The following is a 15,671-nucleotide window of genomic DNA, read 5'->3' on the forward strand; positions in this document are numbered from 1 at the left end:
CTTACTTTTATAAAGACTTTTTTTTTCCCAAGTGTCCATTATCTTTTGAGTCAAATTCTTACATTTAATCAGTGAATTAGAATAATAAAGACATTTGGGCTTTTATCAGGCAAATGAAATCAACACAGAATCTGCATCTGAAGTGGCATTTAGATGCATTTACACACTGTTTAATGCAAGACATGAATGCATTTAACCTGCAATTACAAATGCATAAATAATGTTTTGATATATTAAACATAAAACGTTGAATACGGATATCTGAAGTGAAATTAAAACCGCCAATAGGTGGAGGCAAATCACTGTTAATAAGTGAGTCATTGCGATTGAACCGAATCATTTAAACGGTTGATTCATTCAGGAACAAACACCATTATGCTGCTCAGAGACGAAACTGCTGTGACTGTGTTTGGGAATATTTTTGTTTGGCGGGATAGAGATAGAATAAAAACAGGCAGTTTTCTGTATAGTTAGTTTGTTTATTAATTTATTTCTTGTTTATTGAGCTGTTTTAAAAAATCTATATAAAATTTGTAATCATGGTAACCGCAGTCTTCATGTGAAATTGATTAACTATATGAAGTGGTATAAAATAAATACATTTCCTGCCCCCATGTCTTAATTTGTGATCATTCTAAATGAATTTTATTAGACCGAATCATGCAATGAAAGAGCACTCTGAGGCGCATGTGCACTAGTCTAGCCTTCACACATAGACTGTAATGTACGCGTGCACTCTGTACTGGTGTTTTGAATGGTTTTTGCAAATTACTTGATAATGTCAAAACGCACATCGTTAAAACATCAATTACGATATTATCACAGACAATATATAGCCTAACGCACAACCCTGCTGTTGCATAAATTACATTATGTGATTGTTTAGTGATGGAGCTAAACCGTGCAGGACAGTGGACCTCAAGAGGTGGACCTGGCCACCCCTGAGAATGAAGATGAGACAGTTCAGAAATGTACAATAGCCTACAAGAAATGTCTGTGCTGTGCCTCAAATTTAGGACACTTAAGACATGTCATACATGCAGCATATTTTGAATAATACATATTTGTTTGCATCAAATAAATCATAGAATTATTGATGACTCGGTGTGTTTTTATACCCTGAAAGGCCAACGTATCCTGTGAGATGCAACTCATAAAATTCAAAATATATCAAATATAAAAAAAAGAAAAAAAAAAAAAAGAAATTCCTTTGGATATGCTTTACTTAAGTCCAGATGATATAAAATGTGACGAGATGATTTTTTTTTTTCTGCTCATTTTCCACTCTTGCCTGTTTTAGGGTTAAATGAACCTCGTTTTTAACTGCGTGGGTGTGCGTGCCACAAATAAGCGTTCAGTCGTTCCCGCCTCTCTGACGCGCGCGGCACCGATCAGCTGCGCGTTAAAACACTTCCATACATGCACTTACTGTTCTCCGAAGAGTCCGCTGGAGCGCATTTCTCTCTCGTCGGGTTCATAGCTTTGAGGGTGAGTTCGTATTTTAATAAAGTTGATTAAAATGCTGAATGCGAATTAGAAACAGACCGCATTAAAACTTGCCAGTTAGGCGGAGACTGTTAAATACAGTAACACAAGTAGCCTAATCCATATATAGACAATATTGCCAGTGCATTATTTATATATTAACATTATATATTAAATGCAAAGTAACACTAATGATTCTCTTTACCTTTTCTCACTATGTAGGCTACTCACTGCATTGCTCATAATTACTGTATCGTTTACTCTCTGCATTATAGCCTACTTTTTAATGCAACAATGATATGACTAACTCTCTTTTCTCTATTTAACGTTACATTATTTAAAGTGCACATTGGTAAAACTGGAAACTTGCTGATATATTATTAGATCATTTAAAAATTAGTCTCTCACACTCACACAATACACTTTAATATGTAAACACTACTGCATACAAGAGGGAGTATTATATAACTTTTATTATTATTATTATTATTATTCTACCCTGTCCTTTTTTATCCCATTCTGTATTTATCCTACCCACATTATTATTTGTATAAATAGCATGTAATTATTTTCTTCTTATACACAGCATTTTTTAAATAAATGCAGCATGGGAGCATGAGTATTGACTTTTTCACACTGCAAATACAAAGTATTTCTGTTTCACCTATTTTCTTGTGCAAAATCATGTCATCAACATTCAGGCCAATATTAAAGGCACAATATGTAATTTTTCGCCATTAGAGGGCACGTATTCAAAATAAACAAAGACCAGGTAGCGTAGTTTGATGACGCCGTGACTAAGTTGGGAATCATGGGAGTTTTGGTATTCATCCCCAAAGCCTACGCAATCCAACTCAGGCATAAATCATGTTCATGGATGAGCTAATGATTTATTAACGTAGTAGTATGAAGCAGGGTGAGGCTGAATGCCATCAAAAAGAAACAAGGCTGCTGAACGCGCGTGACACACGACTCGAAAGCAGCGGAGCTTTTATCATGCCACAGTCGACCATTTTCCGCGCCTTCCGGACGTAAATATGTGGGGGGAAAAAAAGCCAGAAAGCCACAAAACCAGAAATCGAGGGGTTATGACATCATTGGCAGGCGACACAATGACACCATGGACACGGTCCGTGCCACTAGATAAAATTGCTTATTTCTCTGGATTTAAACATTCTTCGAAACACTTGGGATAATGTAAGTACACAAGTCAGCAAACTATATAACACTGTTCTAGTGGTTTTTGGATATTTTAATTTAAAAAAATCTTAAGACATTAAGACTTACCTAATGTTTTTAACATTGCACTGTGGTTTTCCCCCACAATCCTCTTAGCTTTCATAGGGTACAGTGGCTCTTGTTGCATATCAGTAAAATCCTTCTGAAGAGCTCCATCTTCAGAATTTTATTGCTGGCCTTGCACATAGCTTGCCTTCACTCAGCTCAACCCTTTTCACCTCCAGGGAGATGCAGTGGTGGTATCAGTTAAGCTGCATAACAGTTAGTTAAAAACTACCTAAGTCTGTCCACACTTACATATTTGGTTGTTGTTGTTTTTTCCCATAGAGACTTGCAGTGCATTCAATTTATACATTTGATCAGTTTTGTTCATTTCCTAGTATTTGAACCCTTGACCTTGGCATATTGCCTTGCTACCAGTTGAGCTTCAAGAGATAACCTTAGGAGGAGCATTATTTACACTTGGTAAACGTTTTTGCCGATTGCATAATAATCATCTTAACATGTCCTACAGAGGTGGTTTGAACCAAAATGCATCCAGTTGTTCAAGCCACGCATGTAAAATTTACTCCTCCCAAAACGCAACTATGTCTGCATTGCAATTCCTGTGACGCATTTAGTCAGGAATGTACATCAGCAAGCAGACATTTGCCTTTTTTGGGTGCCTGTTTTTAATTTTCATTAGCCACACCCAATTTTTTTAGCCCCACATTATCACTACCAGTAGTGTTCAATGACGATTACCTTGGTGTTGATCTTAAAGTTTATGAAACATTGAAACAATATTTTAGCCTCACCCATGAACTCTTGTCTCTTACCTTCAGGTAGAACAAGATGACAGGTTCTCCATCTTTGTTGTTCAGTCTGACTGAATTGGCTGTGGTTATTTCTTTGGCCTATAGTGGTGCATCCATCACAAACAATCAAGATGACTGCCACTTAACGCATATAAAAGTTCCAGTGATCCTGGACCAAGGCACAGTGAGGCTTCAAAGCCCAGAATTCACTGCTGACAACTTTAGTGAGCCAGGAGTGTTGTGTGGGATTGAGTGCCAAAGAAAGCTGCCAAAACCGAGGCCTGCTGAGCTGGAACGACTACTATCTTATGAAACCGTCTACGAGAACGGAACACGTACATTCACCAAAATAAAATTGGAAGAGACCGCCGAATTAAAAAACGCATCCTCTTCCATTGTCTGCCAGGCAGGACACCTTAAACGCAGAAAACGGCAGGTATACGGCATGGACGGCCGCTTTGTGATCACAGATAAACACTTCATCACCAAATATCCCTTTTCTGCCTCAGTGAAGCTCTCTACGGGTTGCTCAGGCATCTTGGTTTCTCCAAAACACGTACTGACTTCTGCCCACTGTGTCCATGATGGCCAGGTCTATCTGAAAGGGACCAAGAGGCTGCGAGTGGGTGTCATGAAGCTCCACTCCAAACGCAGGGGAGGAGGCCAACGAGGAGACAGGAGGAGAGGAAGCGAAGTAGCCACTGAAGGAGAACTACTTCATAGAGAAAGAGAACACAGGAGGAAAAGGAAGAACCGTATTAGACGTGACACAGATTCAGATCGGTCCAGACAGCCGGTGTTCAGGTGGACACGTGTCAAACGAACACAAGTTCCAACGGGATGGATGAGGAGAGCAGGCAGGGAGGTCTCGGCTGATTATGATTACGCCCTTCTGGAGCTGAAAAGACCCCAAAAGATGAAGTTCATGGAGTTAGGCATTGTTCCTGTAGTGAAGGACATCCCGGCTGGAAGAATCCACTTCTCTGGTTTCGACAATGACCAATTAGGGAAAGTGGTCTACCGCTTCTGTTCGGTCTTAGAGGAATCGAATGACCTCATGTACCAGTACTGTGATGCGCAGAAGGGGTCTAGTGGAGCCGGGGTGTACGTGAGGCTACGAGATCAGGGAGGAAAAGGGAAGTGGAAGAGGAAGTTAATTGGTGTGTTTTCTGGACACCAGTTGGTGGAGGTTGATGGGATGGAGAAGGACTATAATGTGGCGGTCAGAATAACACCTGCCAAGTACGCCCAGATATGCCACTGGATCAATGGAGATGCTAGTCAGTGTAAACTGAGCTGAGAAAGGTCAACAAGTCCTCAAGACTGCTGAGACAGTCGAGATGCAAACTTCAAAACTGGTCCTTTTTGTGACCCAATGGAAAATCCATGGTGAGTAGTTAAGTACAAATGGAGCAACTGTACAGGAAATGCCTTTTAAACTAGATTAATTTGGATGCTGTATATTTATTTTTGTTTTTATCGCCAAATGTTGAGACTGTAGCCTTTGTAATGTTAAGATCAGGCCATGTTTGTGTTAAAAAGCCAATATCACCAGCTGAGGCCAAGTAGTTAACTACTGAAAAACAAAACAGCTTGACATTATGTATGATTTAAGTTCTTGAAGAGTTCGCCCAAATATGAAAAATATCACCAGATGCATGGAGTAAAGGCCATTTTCCATACAAGAAAAGTGCATGGTGATTCATACAACCTCTGAAAAGAAATGGGAAGATTATTTGTGAATAACAGCCTACAATACGAATAAAGTGCATAAGTGATATGGACTATTATGTTTTTTCAAGACTGGCAGTATAAATCACTATGCAGTTTCACTGCATGGAAGGGAGTAGCTCAGACATTCACAGCTTGGAAGGAAGGAGGGTAATAGTATAGACTGTATAAAAACATGGACGTAGCTCAAAGTGGGCAGAGCTGGCCATCACCATCTTGGAGCACGTCACGCCGTGTCATTCCCGGATAATCGAAAATGGTCAAAAAGGCGGGAGCTGGTTGCTGAAAACACGCCCACCTAGCTCGACGGCAGAATCAGAAGCAGCAATCCACCAGTCACTCAAGTGGACATGCCCATAATTATGCAGAACTTTAAGGCTTATAATCATTTAAACGGATGAGTTATAAAAAAATTCACCCCCCTTACAGTTGTCATGAAGGGCAAAATTAGCTACTTTTTAAACCAGGCTGTAAACATTTTTTTCTGCTGTAAAGTTGGGCCTTTTAACATGGGGAGTCTATGCGACTGACTCCCTTTTGGAGCAAGCCTCTAGCGGCCAGTCGATGAATTACAGTTTTAGTCACTTCTGTGTTGGTTTCACAAGAGAAACAGGAAGGTTGCTGCTTGGGTAATATGTATCTGGGGTGATTGTTTGGTCTGTGTTTGTATTTATTTAATATCGAATGCATTTGCCTAATAAAGTCAACTGAGTACTAATTCATAAATGTACCATAAAATCAGCTTTTGATTTTTTGATTAATACTAAGTTTTAATATTTTCTTTCACAAAACAGAGACAGAAATCCTTTCTACGCCATTCTGGTTTATTGTCTTTGAAATGGCAGGAAAAGGAACATTTGTTACATTACACATGACAAACAAGCCATGTTAATAGCAAAACATATGTAACGCAAACAAAGTGCACATTCTACACTAACAGCTCATCAGTTGGATCCAAATATAAATAATTGGCTGGTTCCGGTGTCGCTCCACTCAGCTTTTATAAAGACTTGATGCAGCTGGACTTATCCCTCCAGAGATCCTGATTGGACAGCATCCTGGTAGGAGGGCCCGCCCTCTTTCTGGTCAGGGAAGAGCTTGATAAGATCATCGATTCGAAGGATGGTGATGGCTGCCTCTGTGGCAAACTTCAGACTCTTGGTTTTAACCATTGTAGGCTCATACACTCCCGCCTGCTTGTTGTCTCTTGGCTTTCCATTTACCAGGTCCAACCCGATCCTAACAGCACACACACAAAAACAGGTTTAAACAGAGGAATCCAAACTGCATTGGCTCTCAGCTTAATCCATTATAGGCCACACTGACATTCCAAGTCTACAAAATCTATTCTAAGGACATTTTAAACCACAACATTACTTCTAAACACCAGAGTTTTTACACCTGATTGTATGTTTGTCTGCTGTCTGACGGCGGAGTCATATTTCTAAGAGCTGAACAGCTTCCCTGTGTGATGAGAAGAGAGCAACACTAACCATTTGAGGTTTTTGCGTTCAGGGTTGACCTGAGCCTCATTGTGGAAGGCTCTGAGTTTGGCCACCAGGTCAGCTGAGTCTTGTGCGGCGTTGACTGCCAGAGTTTTAGGAATGACGAGCAGAGAGCGAGCAAATTCAGCAATAGCCAGCTGCTCACGGGAACCCTACGTCAAACACAAAACAGATTCAATGGTTTATTCATACACACAAATTATTAATAAAAGCACAATAACTGTATATTAAAGAGTGCAACCGTGCCCACACCATTTTCCCTTTTATTCCCCATTAATTTTCTCTATAATCATTGTAAAATATTCAGTAAGAGCTAAGAACCAAACTAACCAGCTCTGAGAAATGCAAAACTTTGGAAAATACAATATAAAGTATACAATAGTGTAGGCAAGAAAATATTTAAAGTTGTTCAAAATAATGGAACATTCAAACAGACTCCGCTCCAATTCCTGTTTCTATGGCAGCACAGACCATCCTGATTGGTATTGTATAGTATAACTCATCATTGATGATTTTCTTTTAAATGATAAAGCTGAAATCACAGATATATATATATATATATATGTATGTATAGCTTCATTGACCTCAGAACTAGAAAGCTGAGATAAATCATTACAATTCTATGATCGTGAACCCTGCCATGAATAGACTGTAACTGATCACACTGCAGGCCTAGTGAGGGTTAATGCATCTCAGTGATAAATTAGGCATGTTTGTTCTGAGCAGGATGGAAGCAGCTGTCAGCAGAGCTGTTTATCTGTCCCTTTCCCCACTCAGGACTCTCACTGTCTCCCACGCGTATAACTGCACAAGCCATCAAACAGGCACGGCAGCAATTATAATGGGAGTGTGCATGCATCCAATTGCACACAATACAGTAATATTAAAGACACTTGTCTCAACTTTATTCTGAAAATAAAAGCCTACCTGGCTTTTGTTTCACTATTTTATGCATCAGTAATATAGTACCTGTTAGTTTGTTACATCACCAAGCACGATCTTAAAGACTATGCACTGATCATAAAAGCACAAATAAGACTTCAAGTAAATAAAGATCCCAGCAGGCAGCTGTGAAATACTGGGTCCTCACCATGCTTGTTGCATAGTTCTCCATATAAATGGACAGCGCAGCCTCTACAGCGCCACCTCCTGGTACCACAGATTTGGACTCCAGCACCCTCTTCACCACACACAGGGCATCATGCAGCGAGCGCTCCATTTCATCACACATGAAATCATTCGCCCCACGCAAGACGATAGAGGCAGATGTACGTGCCTTTGTGCTGAGAGACAGAGAGAAATGAAAAAGCCATAAATTACTAAAAAGTGATTAAGTGGTTTCTAATGCAAAACATGTCTGCTACAAAGTCCCATGAAGTTAATAGCATAATGTATGAAGTATTTAAAAAGAAAATAATAACAATTTATAAGTTGTAGGCAAATTAGACATTACCGATCTGGGGTGCATTTCCCAAAAACATCATTAGCTTACTACGGTCATAAGTTCCATTGAACTCTACTGGTAACGATGTAACTTGTGACCACAGCTGCTTTTGGGAAATGCACCCCAGTTCATTCACACAGAAATGTTTTCTCTCTCCTCTCATTTAACAATCTGTACTTATTAGGCACAGTAAGGCACAACAAGTTTATCTGTACAAGCTATTTTAATTGTACAAGTTAAAGTTTCACTTTAAATGTGTGTAGGCATGGTGTTTTCAATAAAAGTTTATAACGAAAGACACTCATTTATTTTTACTATTCTTGTTCTGTATACAGTTAAATTTGATTGTTTTTTGTGGAACTAAATTAGAGGAACTAAAATACATTTCTAATGTTTGTAAACATTTCATTTTATTTCTCAATGTTGTACATTATTTCTGAACATAAAGTACTTTAAACAACCTTTTTTTTTCTTTCTTCTCAACAATGCAGTTTTGACCCTGTGCAACTTATTTTCCAGAAAACACAATAGATATTGTGCTGAAATGCATCTCTTTAAATTAAGACAAAGTCTATTCTGATAAATGCACGATGCATCAGCTCTGGAAGTGCCACAGTTCTCCAGGTATGAGGAAGAGTGATCAGAAGGAACCAGAACTGATTTAATGAGCCACAGTTTCACTATACTGGCAGAGTGGAATTATTTTATTGCGTGGCTTTGTCTCCAGGTAACGTGAAGTGCAAGCATCCTAAATGGTCATTTTCAGAATCAGAATCAAATGATCAGGCATGAATTCTATTCTACAGGTTTGCTGAGGGAAAAGGAGAGTGATCTTACTTCTTGATGAGGATGAGCTCGTCGTCACACACTCTCTCCTGCACCACCTCCTCAGCCTGACCCAGCATGGCCGCCTCAAACGTCTCCTCTCCCTCCAGGTTAGACAGAGATGAGCACACAGCGGCTGTAGGGGACATCGTTCATTAAAATTAAGACGGAGAATAAATGACCTCTGTATTTCAAAAACAGAAGGCCTGGATCTACTAAGCTTATAAGTGCAGACAAAAGCAAGCGTAGTCAGCTGACCCCCAGTAGCTTTGGCGATGCGTTTGAGGTCCCTCTTGAGCACCCTCCTCACAGCCATGGCTCCTACATCTACAAAGTATTTCAGACACATGTCATCAATGCCTCCTGTGGTCAGAATCACATTTGCCCCCGACGCCAGGATCTTCTGAATGCGCTCCTTCGTGATGTCTGATTCCCTGAGAAACAAATCCAGAAAGGATCATCAACACTGATGAAGATCAAAACTATACTACATGCAATACTGCATACAAACAGCAAAGAAAAAAGTAAAGGCCTAATAAATTACATAAGGTAAGTTTTAAATAGCATACGCCAACAAGTTAAATAAAATGTTAGTTGAAAAAATAAAACCTTCTGAAAATTATGATGTCAATGTCAGGAAGTAATAATAAATTCTAAAAGTGGTTCCATGTATTTTATATGAAGTTTTGATTCAAACACGTAACAGGTTCAGATCAGTTCTAAATACAGACGTAAAAAGGGTCCAAAATGTTTGTACTCAAATTACTAAAACCACAGAGTTAAGTGAACAAAGCTTACTCTGACATTTCACATATAGCAATGGAAAAACAGTTTATTTTTTATTTGTTAATTAGAATAAGTTTGATGTAGTGATTCTATATAATTTTAATTAATTTTTGTTTCCTATTTAGTTCGTTTAAATTATGTAAAAAGAAAATGGGTAATTCAGCTATGGCATCTAACTGAAACATTTTAATTCAGTTAACTTTATTTAAATTAATAGAATTTATGGTTTTAGTTAATTATAACAATGCTAAGGCTGTCACTAAGGATGTAATATTTGGTCAAAAACAAACAAACAGAATACTTAACAGATTTGAATGTTATTTTTGTGATGTTAAGCTGTATTTCCAGCATCATTACTGCAGTCTTCAGTGTCTCATGATTCTTCAGAAATCATTCAGATACGCTGATTTGATGCTCAGGTAACAATTCTGAAATCAATGTTGAAAACAGTTGTGCGGCTTCATATTTTTATAGACACCATTTTGTATTTTTTTTTTTTTGGATTCTTTGATTAATAGAAAGTTCAAAAGAACAGAATTTATTTATTTTATTTATAAAGAGGCCACAGATTATGATTATTTTTCTTTCTTGTGATCTCAACATTCCGAAAGTTGTTTTGACAATGATTGTTTGATTATTAAAACAATGCGTTGTGAGTCTACTGTTGCTATAGTAACAAACAACTTTGATGCACATCTGATCACCAGACAAACCGTGCGCTCTAATACTGTATGTTGTGCAAGCGCAGGTGGATTCAAACACAACATCCTCACTTATTAAATAACAATCATGTACTTTAAAGATGCACAAATAAACATAACGGTGCAAACAGAATACTACACAGTGACGTCAACCTTGGTTTTAATAAACAGTTAGTTTATCACACGAATGCTACTGCGGTGGTGAAACTCAGATGAGTCATGCATCTAGCAAGAACTTAACGATACGCAAAATAATCATTGATTCAAGCATTTAACATTTCTGAATTAAATGTCAGTAATGAACAAAACTGTGGAAACTGTAGCGATCACGAAGAAGGCCCTCATTCTGTCCCTAACACGTACAGTTAAGTGGATATACAGTATACAACACACCATCAGTTATATTCAGTTCTGTACTGACACCTGTTGGTGCAGTTGTGTAACATATGCCTCTTTCACACATACAGACTTTACTGGGAAATTACCCTTAAGACATCATGAGTGAACAGGACCTTTTCAAAAATACCGGTAAATTCATTTCGGCAATTCTTACTGACACCAAATTTTTGGTAGTGTGCATAAAGGTACTAATTGTTGTACAGCCCAAAGGTAAAACAGAGACACGAGTGTATCTGTGTATAAGAGAGGCTTTGGGCAGACAATGCTGTATCCCATGCGTATAACTACACACACCACAGATGTGTGGCAGCAATGTAAATGGGAAATGTCTTTCTTTGTGCGTGCGTGACCTCACCTCTGTCTGATTTGGTCCAGCTTCTCCGGATCGCTGATGACCACCTGAACACCCAGCTTCATCTTGGTCTTCTGCAGGCTGAAGTCCAGACAGGCTATCTTGGCGTTGGACACGCGCTTGACCATCCCTAAACAACACAAACAACATTACCACATACACACGTACTAACGCGCTATGCAAATGTCAGAAACAAGCATGCGTGTGAACAGACCTTGTGATCCGACAGTGCAGTTCAGTGCGTATCCGTTGACGAGGAAACTCTCCTTCTGGCTGCGTCCGTGAGCCTTCAGCACATTCACAGAGTTGATGGGATAGCGAGCCACACCTTTACCATCAACAAACTTCACAGCCAGGGCAGCGTCCACCACCATATTAGCAAAAAATTCTGAATCCCTGACAGAACGTCAAGGAGCAACATCATCTCAAATCCTGGATGCACTGTTGGGGTTATACTGGGGGCGATGATTTCCTGGGACACTTTAGGCCCCATTATCCCAATAGCACAATCCCTCACAGCTGTCAGTTATCTGAACATCATAGCGGACCAAGTGCACCTCATCAGATCACTGTGTGGCCACTGTTTATGGGCTAAAGGAGGTCCTACAGGTTATTAGATAGGTGTCCTAATGTAACGGCTCATACACACACATCAAACAGCAGCACACAGAGGATACACTCCAATAATCTTAGAGGACATGGACGTCTTGGCAGCATTGATGAGACACTCTCTGCCCAAGTCATCAGTGCTGATGGTCAGATTCTCACTGATGTATCGGACTGCCTCCCTGTGAACCAGAGGAAATTGTCTTAATTTAAACGTCTTGCTCAATCGTGGTTAAACACACAACAGGAAGTGAGTCTTACTTGCAGGCCAGTCTGTATCCACTGATGATGGAGGTGGGGTGGATCTTCTGTTTGACGAGCTCATCGGCACTCTTCAGCAGCTCAGCGGCGACGATCACCTGCAGACACAGGGATGAGTGGTTTCTGCTACACAGTCTCACTTCACTTTCAGAGATGTGGAAGCTGCAGGGACAGTACTAGAACACTTGTGTAATTGTTACTGGTGCAACTTCAGGAGCGTGGGGTAAAACTATAACAGGAAAAGTTTTTTTTTTTTTAAAAAAGACACTCTTATCCAAAGCAGCAAATGTCTCACCACTGATGTTGTGCCATCTCCAACCTCCTTATCCTGCAGATCTGCTAGCTCACAGAGGACCTTAGCGGCCGGGTGCTCCACCTCCAGCAGCTTCAGGATGGTGGCTCCATCATTGGTGATGGTCACGTCCTGAAATACATATCCATGAGAAAACAAACCGGAGAGGAACATCCACACTGCGTTTGGTCTGTACAAACAATTCTAATGTTCACCATCTAGCACATAAGAGCGGAGCATGACGGGCCACTGTGACAGGAAAATGTTTGCACTTACTCCGATGTCATCCACCAACATCTTGTCCAGTCCGACAGGACCGAGAGAGCTCTTCACGATGTTAGCGATGGATGCAGCGGCCATGACTGCAAAGCAACAAATAAAATGAATCTGAACGTTTCTCTCTTCTCTGTTCAGCAAGATTTAGTTTCCAAAGACTTATTAAGTTTGTCGTTCACACAGAACGCGTTTACATTCCGCTGCGCTCCTTGTCTATTGTTTTAGACGTAAAAGCGCACTAGATGGACACTGCGTCTCAAAAACGTGTCTTAAAATAAAAGGTTTTTTTTCTTTTTCTTCACTGTCCTCCATCAGACGCTGTTACACGCAACGCGCGTGCACTGTGACGAGCCCATTTGTCACCAAGCGGCGCGTGCACGCGCTGCAGCGTCACACAAAGGCAGGAGTTGATGCCATATATGTGTGTGCACATGCAGGAATTAGACATCTTCCTTCCATAATACCGTACTGTGAGGCGCAAGCAAGGGTTTTTACCCTCCACGGCCTCATTCATTCACACTTTTCTTTCCTTTCTTTGTTTACCGCGTTCACCCGTCCGCCTGTAACAGTATCAGACAGGGACAGCGGTTGACGCCCCGCCACTCTACCGAGCCGCGTAAAGTATTAACGATTACCGTTACAGGACACAGTGCTCAAGACCGAAGAAGTATCACTAAACACTGCTGTGAGTCGCACGTGCTGCGCGAGACACCGGTCACCGCAGCTCTTCCGCTCAAGGCGTCGCCACGCGCGTCTATTCACCGCGCATCTTTGGTTTAATGAGGGCAGACACGAGCGCATCCCGACTCACCGTTCTGAGTCCTCACGGACTCGCCGGTCGTCCTCTGGCCGAGCACGGTTAACGGACCCTCTGTCATGGACATGTTGGCTGGAGAGAAGAATGGAAACGCGCGCGGGGGGTTATGGGTAGCGTGAGAGCGGGAGGGGCGCGCGCGGAAAGTTCCAGATCAGTCCAGAAAAGCAGCTTTCAGTTCACAGTCAAACACACACACGAGCCACTGAACCGATCCAAAGACTCCACTCCATACACCGATGTTCATAAAGAGCTCGAAAACCATGCGGATTAATCCACAGACCGAAAGAGCTATAAAAACTACAATTCCCGGTTCGGATCCGGTAACTCAGTCGATGGTTTTCGTCAATGCATTTATCAAGATTGAGCGACATCTGGTGGACTGGCAGCGCAGCGGCGGCCCTGCGGAGTAGTTTATGGATGAATTCTTTATTTCTGTGTTTCTTGTGCTTCCGCTAGCGACGTCACTTGCAGTCTTTATTTTTTTCATTTTGTCCTATTTATTGATAACTTTTTGTTTGAATCTCTCAACATTTTACAACAGTAGCCAGTAAATTAGTAGGCCTACTACTATAACGTACAGGGTCCTGCAATCCGTGGCCACAGAACAGCAGAATATGAATGCTTGCGCAAAGTCTTTTTGTAAGCGTTTTCCTCCTGTAGAAAAAACAAACACTTAATATGGCATAATGTATAAATTTCAATTAAAAGACCAAATTCGATATAGAGTTATTATTTAATGTACTACAAGGCAAGCAGATGGCTATGAACACAATGCGCAAACTTTGTCCTCCCATACAGCAAAACGCTTAATGTGGCCTAATAACAGACTAAGATGATAAAGACAATTCAGTAGGCCTAGTCTATATGTCTTGTTGTTGACTCAATGTATATACAGACCAGCAAATATGAACGTGCATTATGAAATGCATTAAGTGATTTTAAAAGGATCAACTCCATACAGGCAAGCAGACGAGTACAGAATACATTAAACGTTTTCCCCCTATAGAAAATCATTATAAATAAAACACATAATGTAGCTTAATGGACAAAGACAGTGATATAAACGAGTTGTAGACAGTTTATTCTATATGGAAAAATGCTTAACGCGAAACTTTGCATATCGTGTTTATTCTGGGCTCACCTGCTTGCCTGTACATATTAGTTATGTATTTTAATAATGTAGAGAAGCATATTGAGTTTGGCCTTTATCATCTTAGTCCATTATAGGAAAATACTATATACATATTCATTATATTTATGAATATTTAATTTGATATTTTGATAGCATCTTAATACATTAAGCCATGTTAAGTGTTTATGTTTTTCTACTGGAGGAAAACGCTTAGCGAGAGACTTTGTGCATTGCATTCATATTCTGGTGTTCTGGCCACGGATTTGCCGATCTAACGTAACCCTGTACGTTATAGTACTAAATTAGCTTTAATCGTTTAATCACCACCACAGCGTCTTGTCTCCATTGGCAACATGCACGATTTGTGTCGATTGCAAGTGACGTCACAGGTAGCAGAGAGTGCAAGTAGCGATTGCAAATAACATTGTAATTTAGTTTCTTTTTTCTTGTCTTCGCCACCTGGCTACTGTTTTAAAATGTTGGGAAATTCAAACAAAAAGTAATAAAAAATTCAACAAAATAACGAATAAAGACTGCAAGTGATGTCACTAAGGGAAGTGCAAGTGTCTGAGAGTGCAAGTCTGAGAGTGCAAGTCTGAGAGTGCAAGTGCAAGTCCTGCGTCCCAATGTTCATCCGATCCATCATAAATGGCATGTGAGATTAGAATAAGCGTGTCCCAAAGCATGGTATGTTGAAAAGAGTCAGCTATTGCAGGCAGATTTTTGGAGTGTGGATCCGTGCACTCATCCTCAAGGACCTCCAGAACATCACTGACTCATTTAGTATCATTCATGTCATGTCAAAGGGTGCGTGTAATTATGAGACAGAGTGATATCACGTGACAGTATGTCCCAAGGCTTGCCTACTCTTCTACTAAACATTTAACTTTTAAGGTTTTTTTTTTTTTTTATGTTGCTTTGAAGTGTCAGTTTTTTCAATATGATTACAGTCAAACCAGAAGACAGAGAAAGCTTTTTGTTACACATAATCTAATCCGAACATCAAAATTTAATAAAATGTTG

The 15,671-nt window shown here is 40.2% G+C and overlaps 2 protein-coding genes across 2 annotated transcripts; one reads left to right on the forward strand and one right to left on the reverse strand.

The window, feature by feature from the left end:
* Positions 1-1,305: 1,305 nt before the first annotated feature.
* Positions 1,306-4,910, forward strand: LOC109065376 (inactive serine protease 35-like). Its single transcript, XM_042712577.1, has 2 exons — positions 1,306-1,488; positions 3,549-4,910. The coding sequence occupies exon 2, from the start codon at positions 3,559-3,561 to the stop codon at positions 4,819-4,821; it is 1,263 nt and encodes a 420-aa protein (XP_042568511.1). The 5' UTR covers positions 1,306-1,488; positions 3,549-3,558; the 3' UTR covers positions 4,822-4,910.
* A 1,145-nt stretch (positions 4,911-6,055) lies between these two features.
* On the reverse strand, positions 6,056-13,770 carry LOC109065322 (T-complex protein 1 subunit alpha-like). Its single transcript, XM_042712576.1, has 12 exons — positions 13,511-13,770; positions 12,700-12,785; positions 12,427-12,555; positions 12,132-12,229; positions 11,942-12,052; positions 11,479-11,660; positions 11,268-11,394; positions 9,285-9,460; positions 9,039-9,162; positions 7,848-8,040; positions 6,746-6,909; positions 6,056-6,491 (listed from the first exon to the last, which is right to left on the reverse strand). Exons 1-12 carry the CDS (start codon positions 13,581-13,583, stop codon positions 6,278-6,280), a joined length of 1,677 nt encoding a protein of 558 aa, XP_042568510.1. The 5' UTR covers positions 13,584-13,770; the 3' UTR covers positions 6,056-6,277.
* Positions 13,771-15,671: the final 1,901 nt, after the last annotated feature.

This window comes from Cyprinus carpio, chromosome A23, assembly GCF_018340385.1.
Source record: "Cyprinus carpio isolate SPL01 chromosome A23, ASM1834038v1, whole genome shotgun sequence".
NCBI lineage: Eukaryota > Metazoa > Chordata > Actinopteri > Cypriniformes > Cyprinidae > Cyprinus > Cyprinus carpio.

Bases quoted from the DNA above. Each gene is read 5' to 3' on its own strand.
- LOC109065322 (XM_042712576.1), bottom strand. From the start codon at position 13,583: ATGTCCATGACAGAGGGTCCGTTAACCGTGCTCGGCCAGAGGACGACC. The intron at 12,786-13,510 runs GTGAGTCGGGAT...GTTGCTTTGCAG, and splicing joins GTCCGTGAGGACTCAGAACG to TCATGGCCGCTGCATCCATC. The intron at 6,492-6,745 runs GTTAGTGTTGCT...GTGTGCTGTTAG, and splicing joins GAACGCAAAAACCTCAAATG to GATCGGGTTGGACCTGGTAA.
- LOC109065376 (XM_042712577.1), top strand. From the start codon at position 3,559: ATGACAGGTTCTCCATCTTTGTTGTTCAGTCTGACTGAATTGGCTGTG.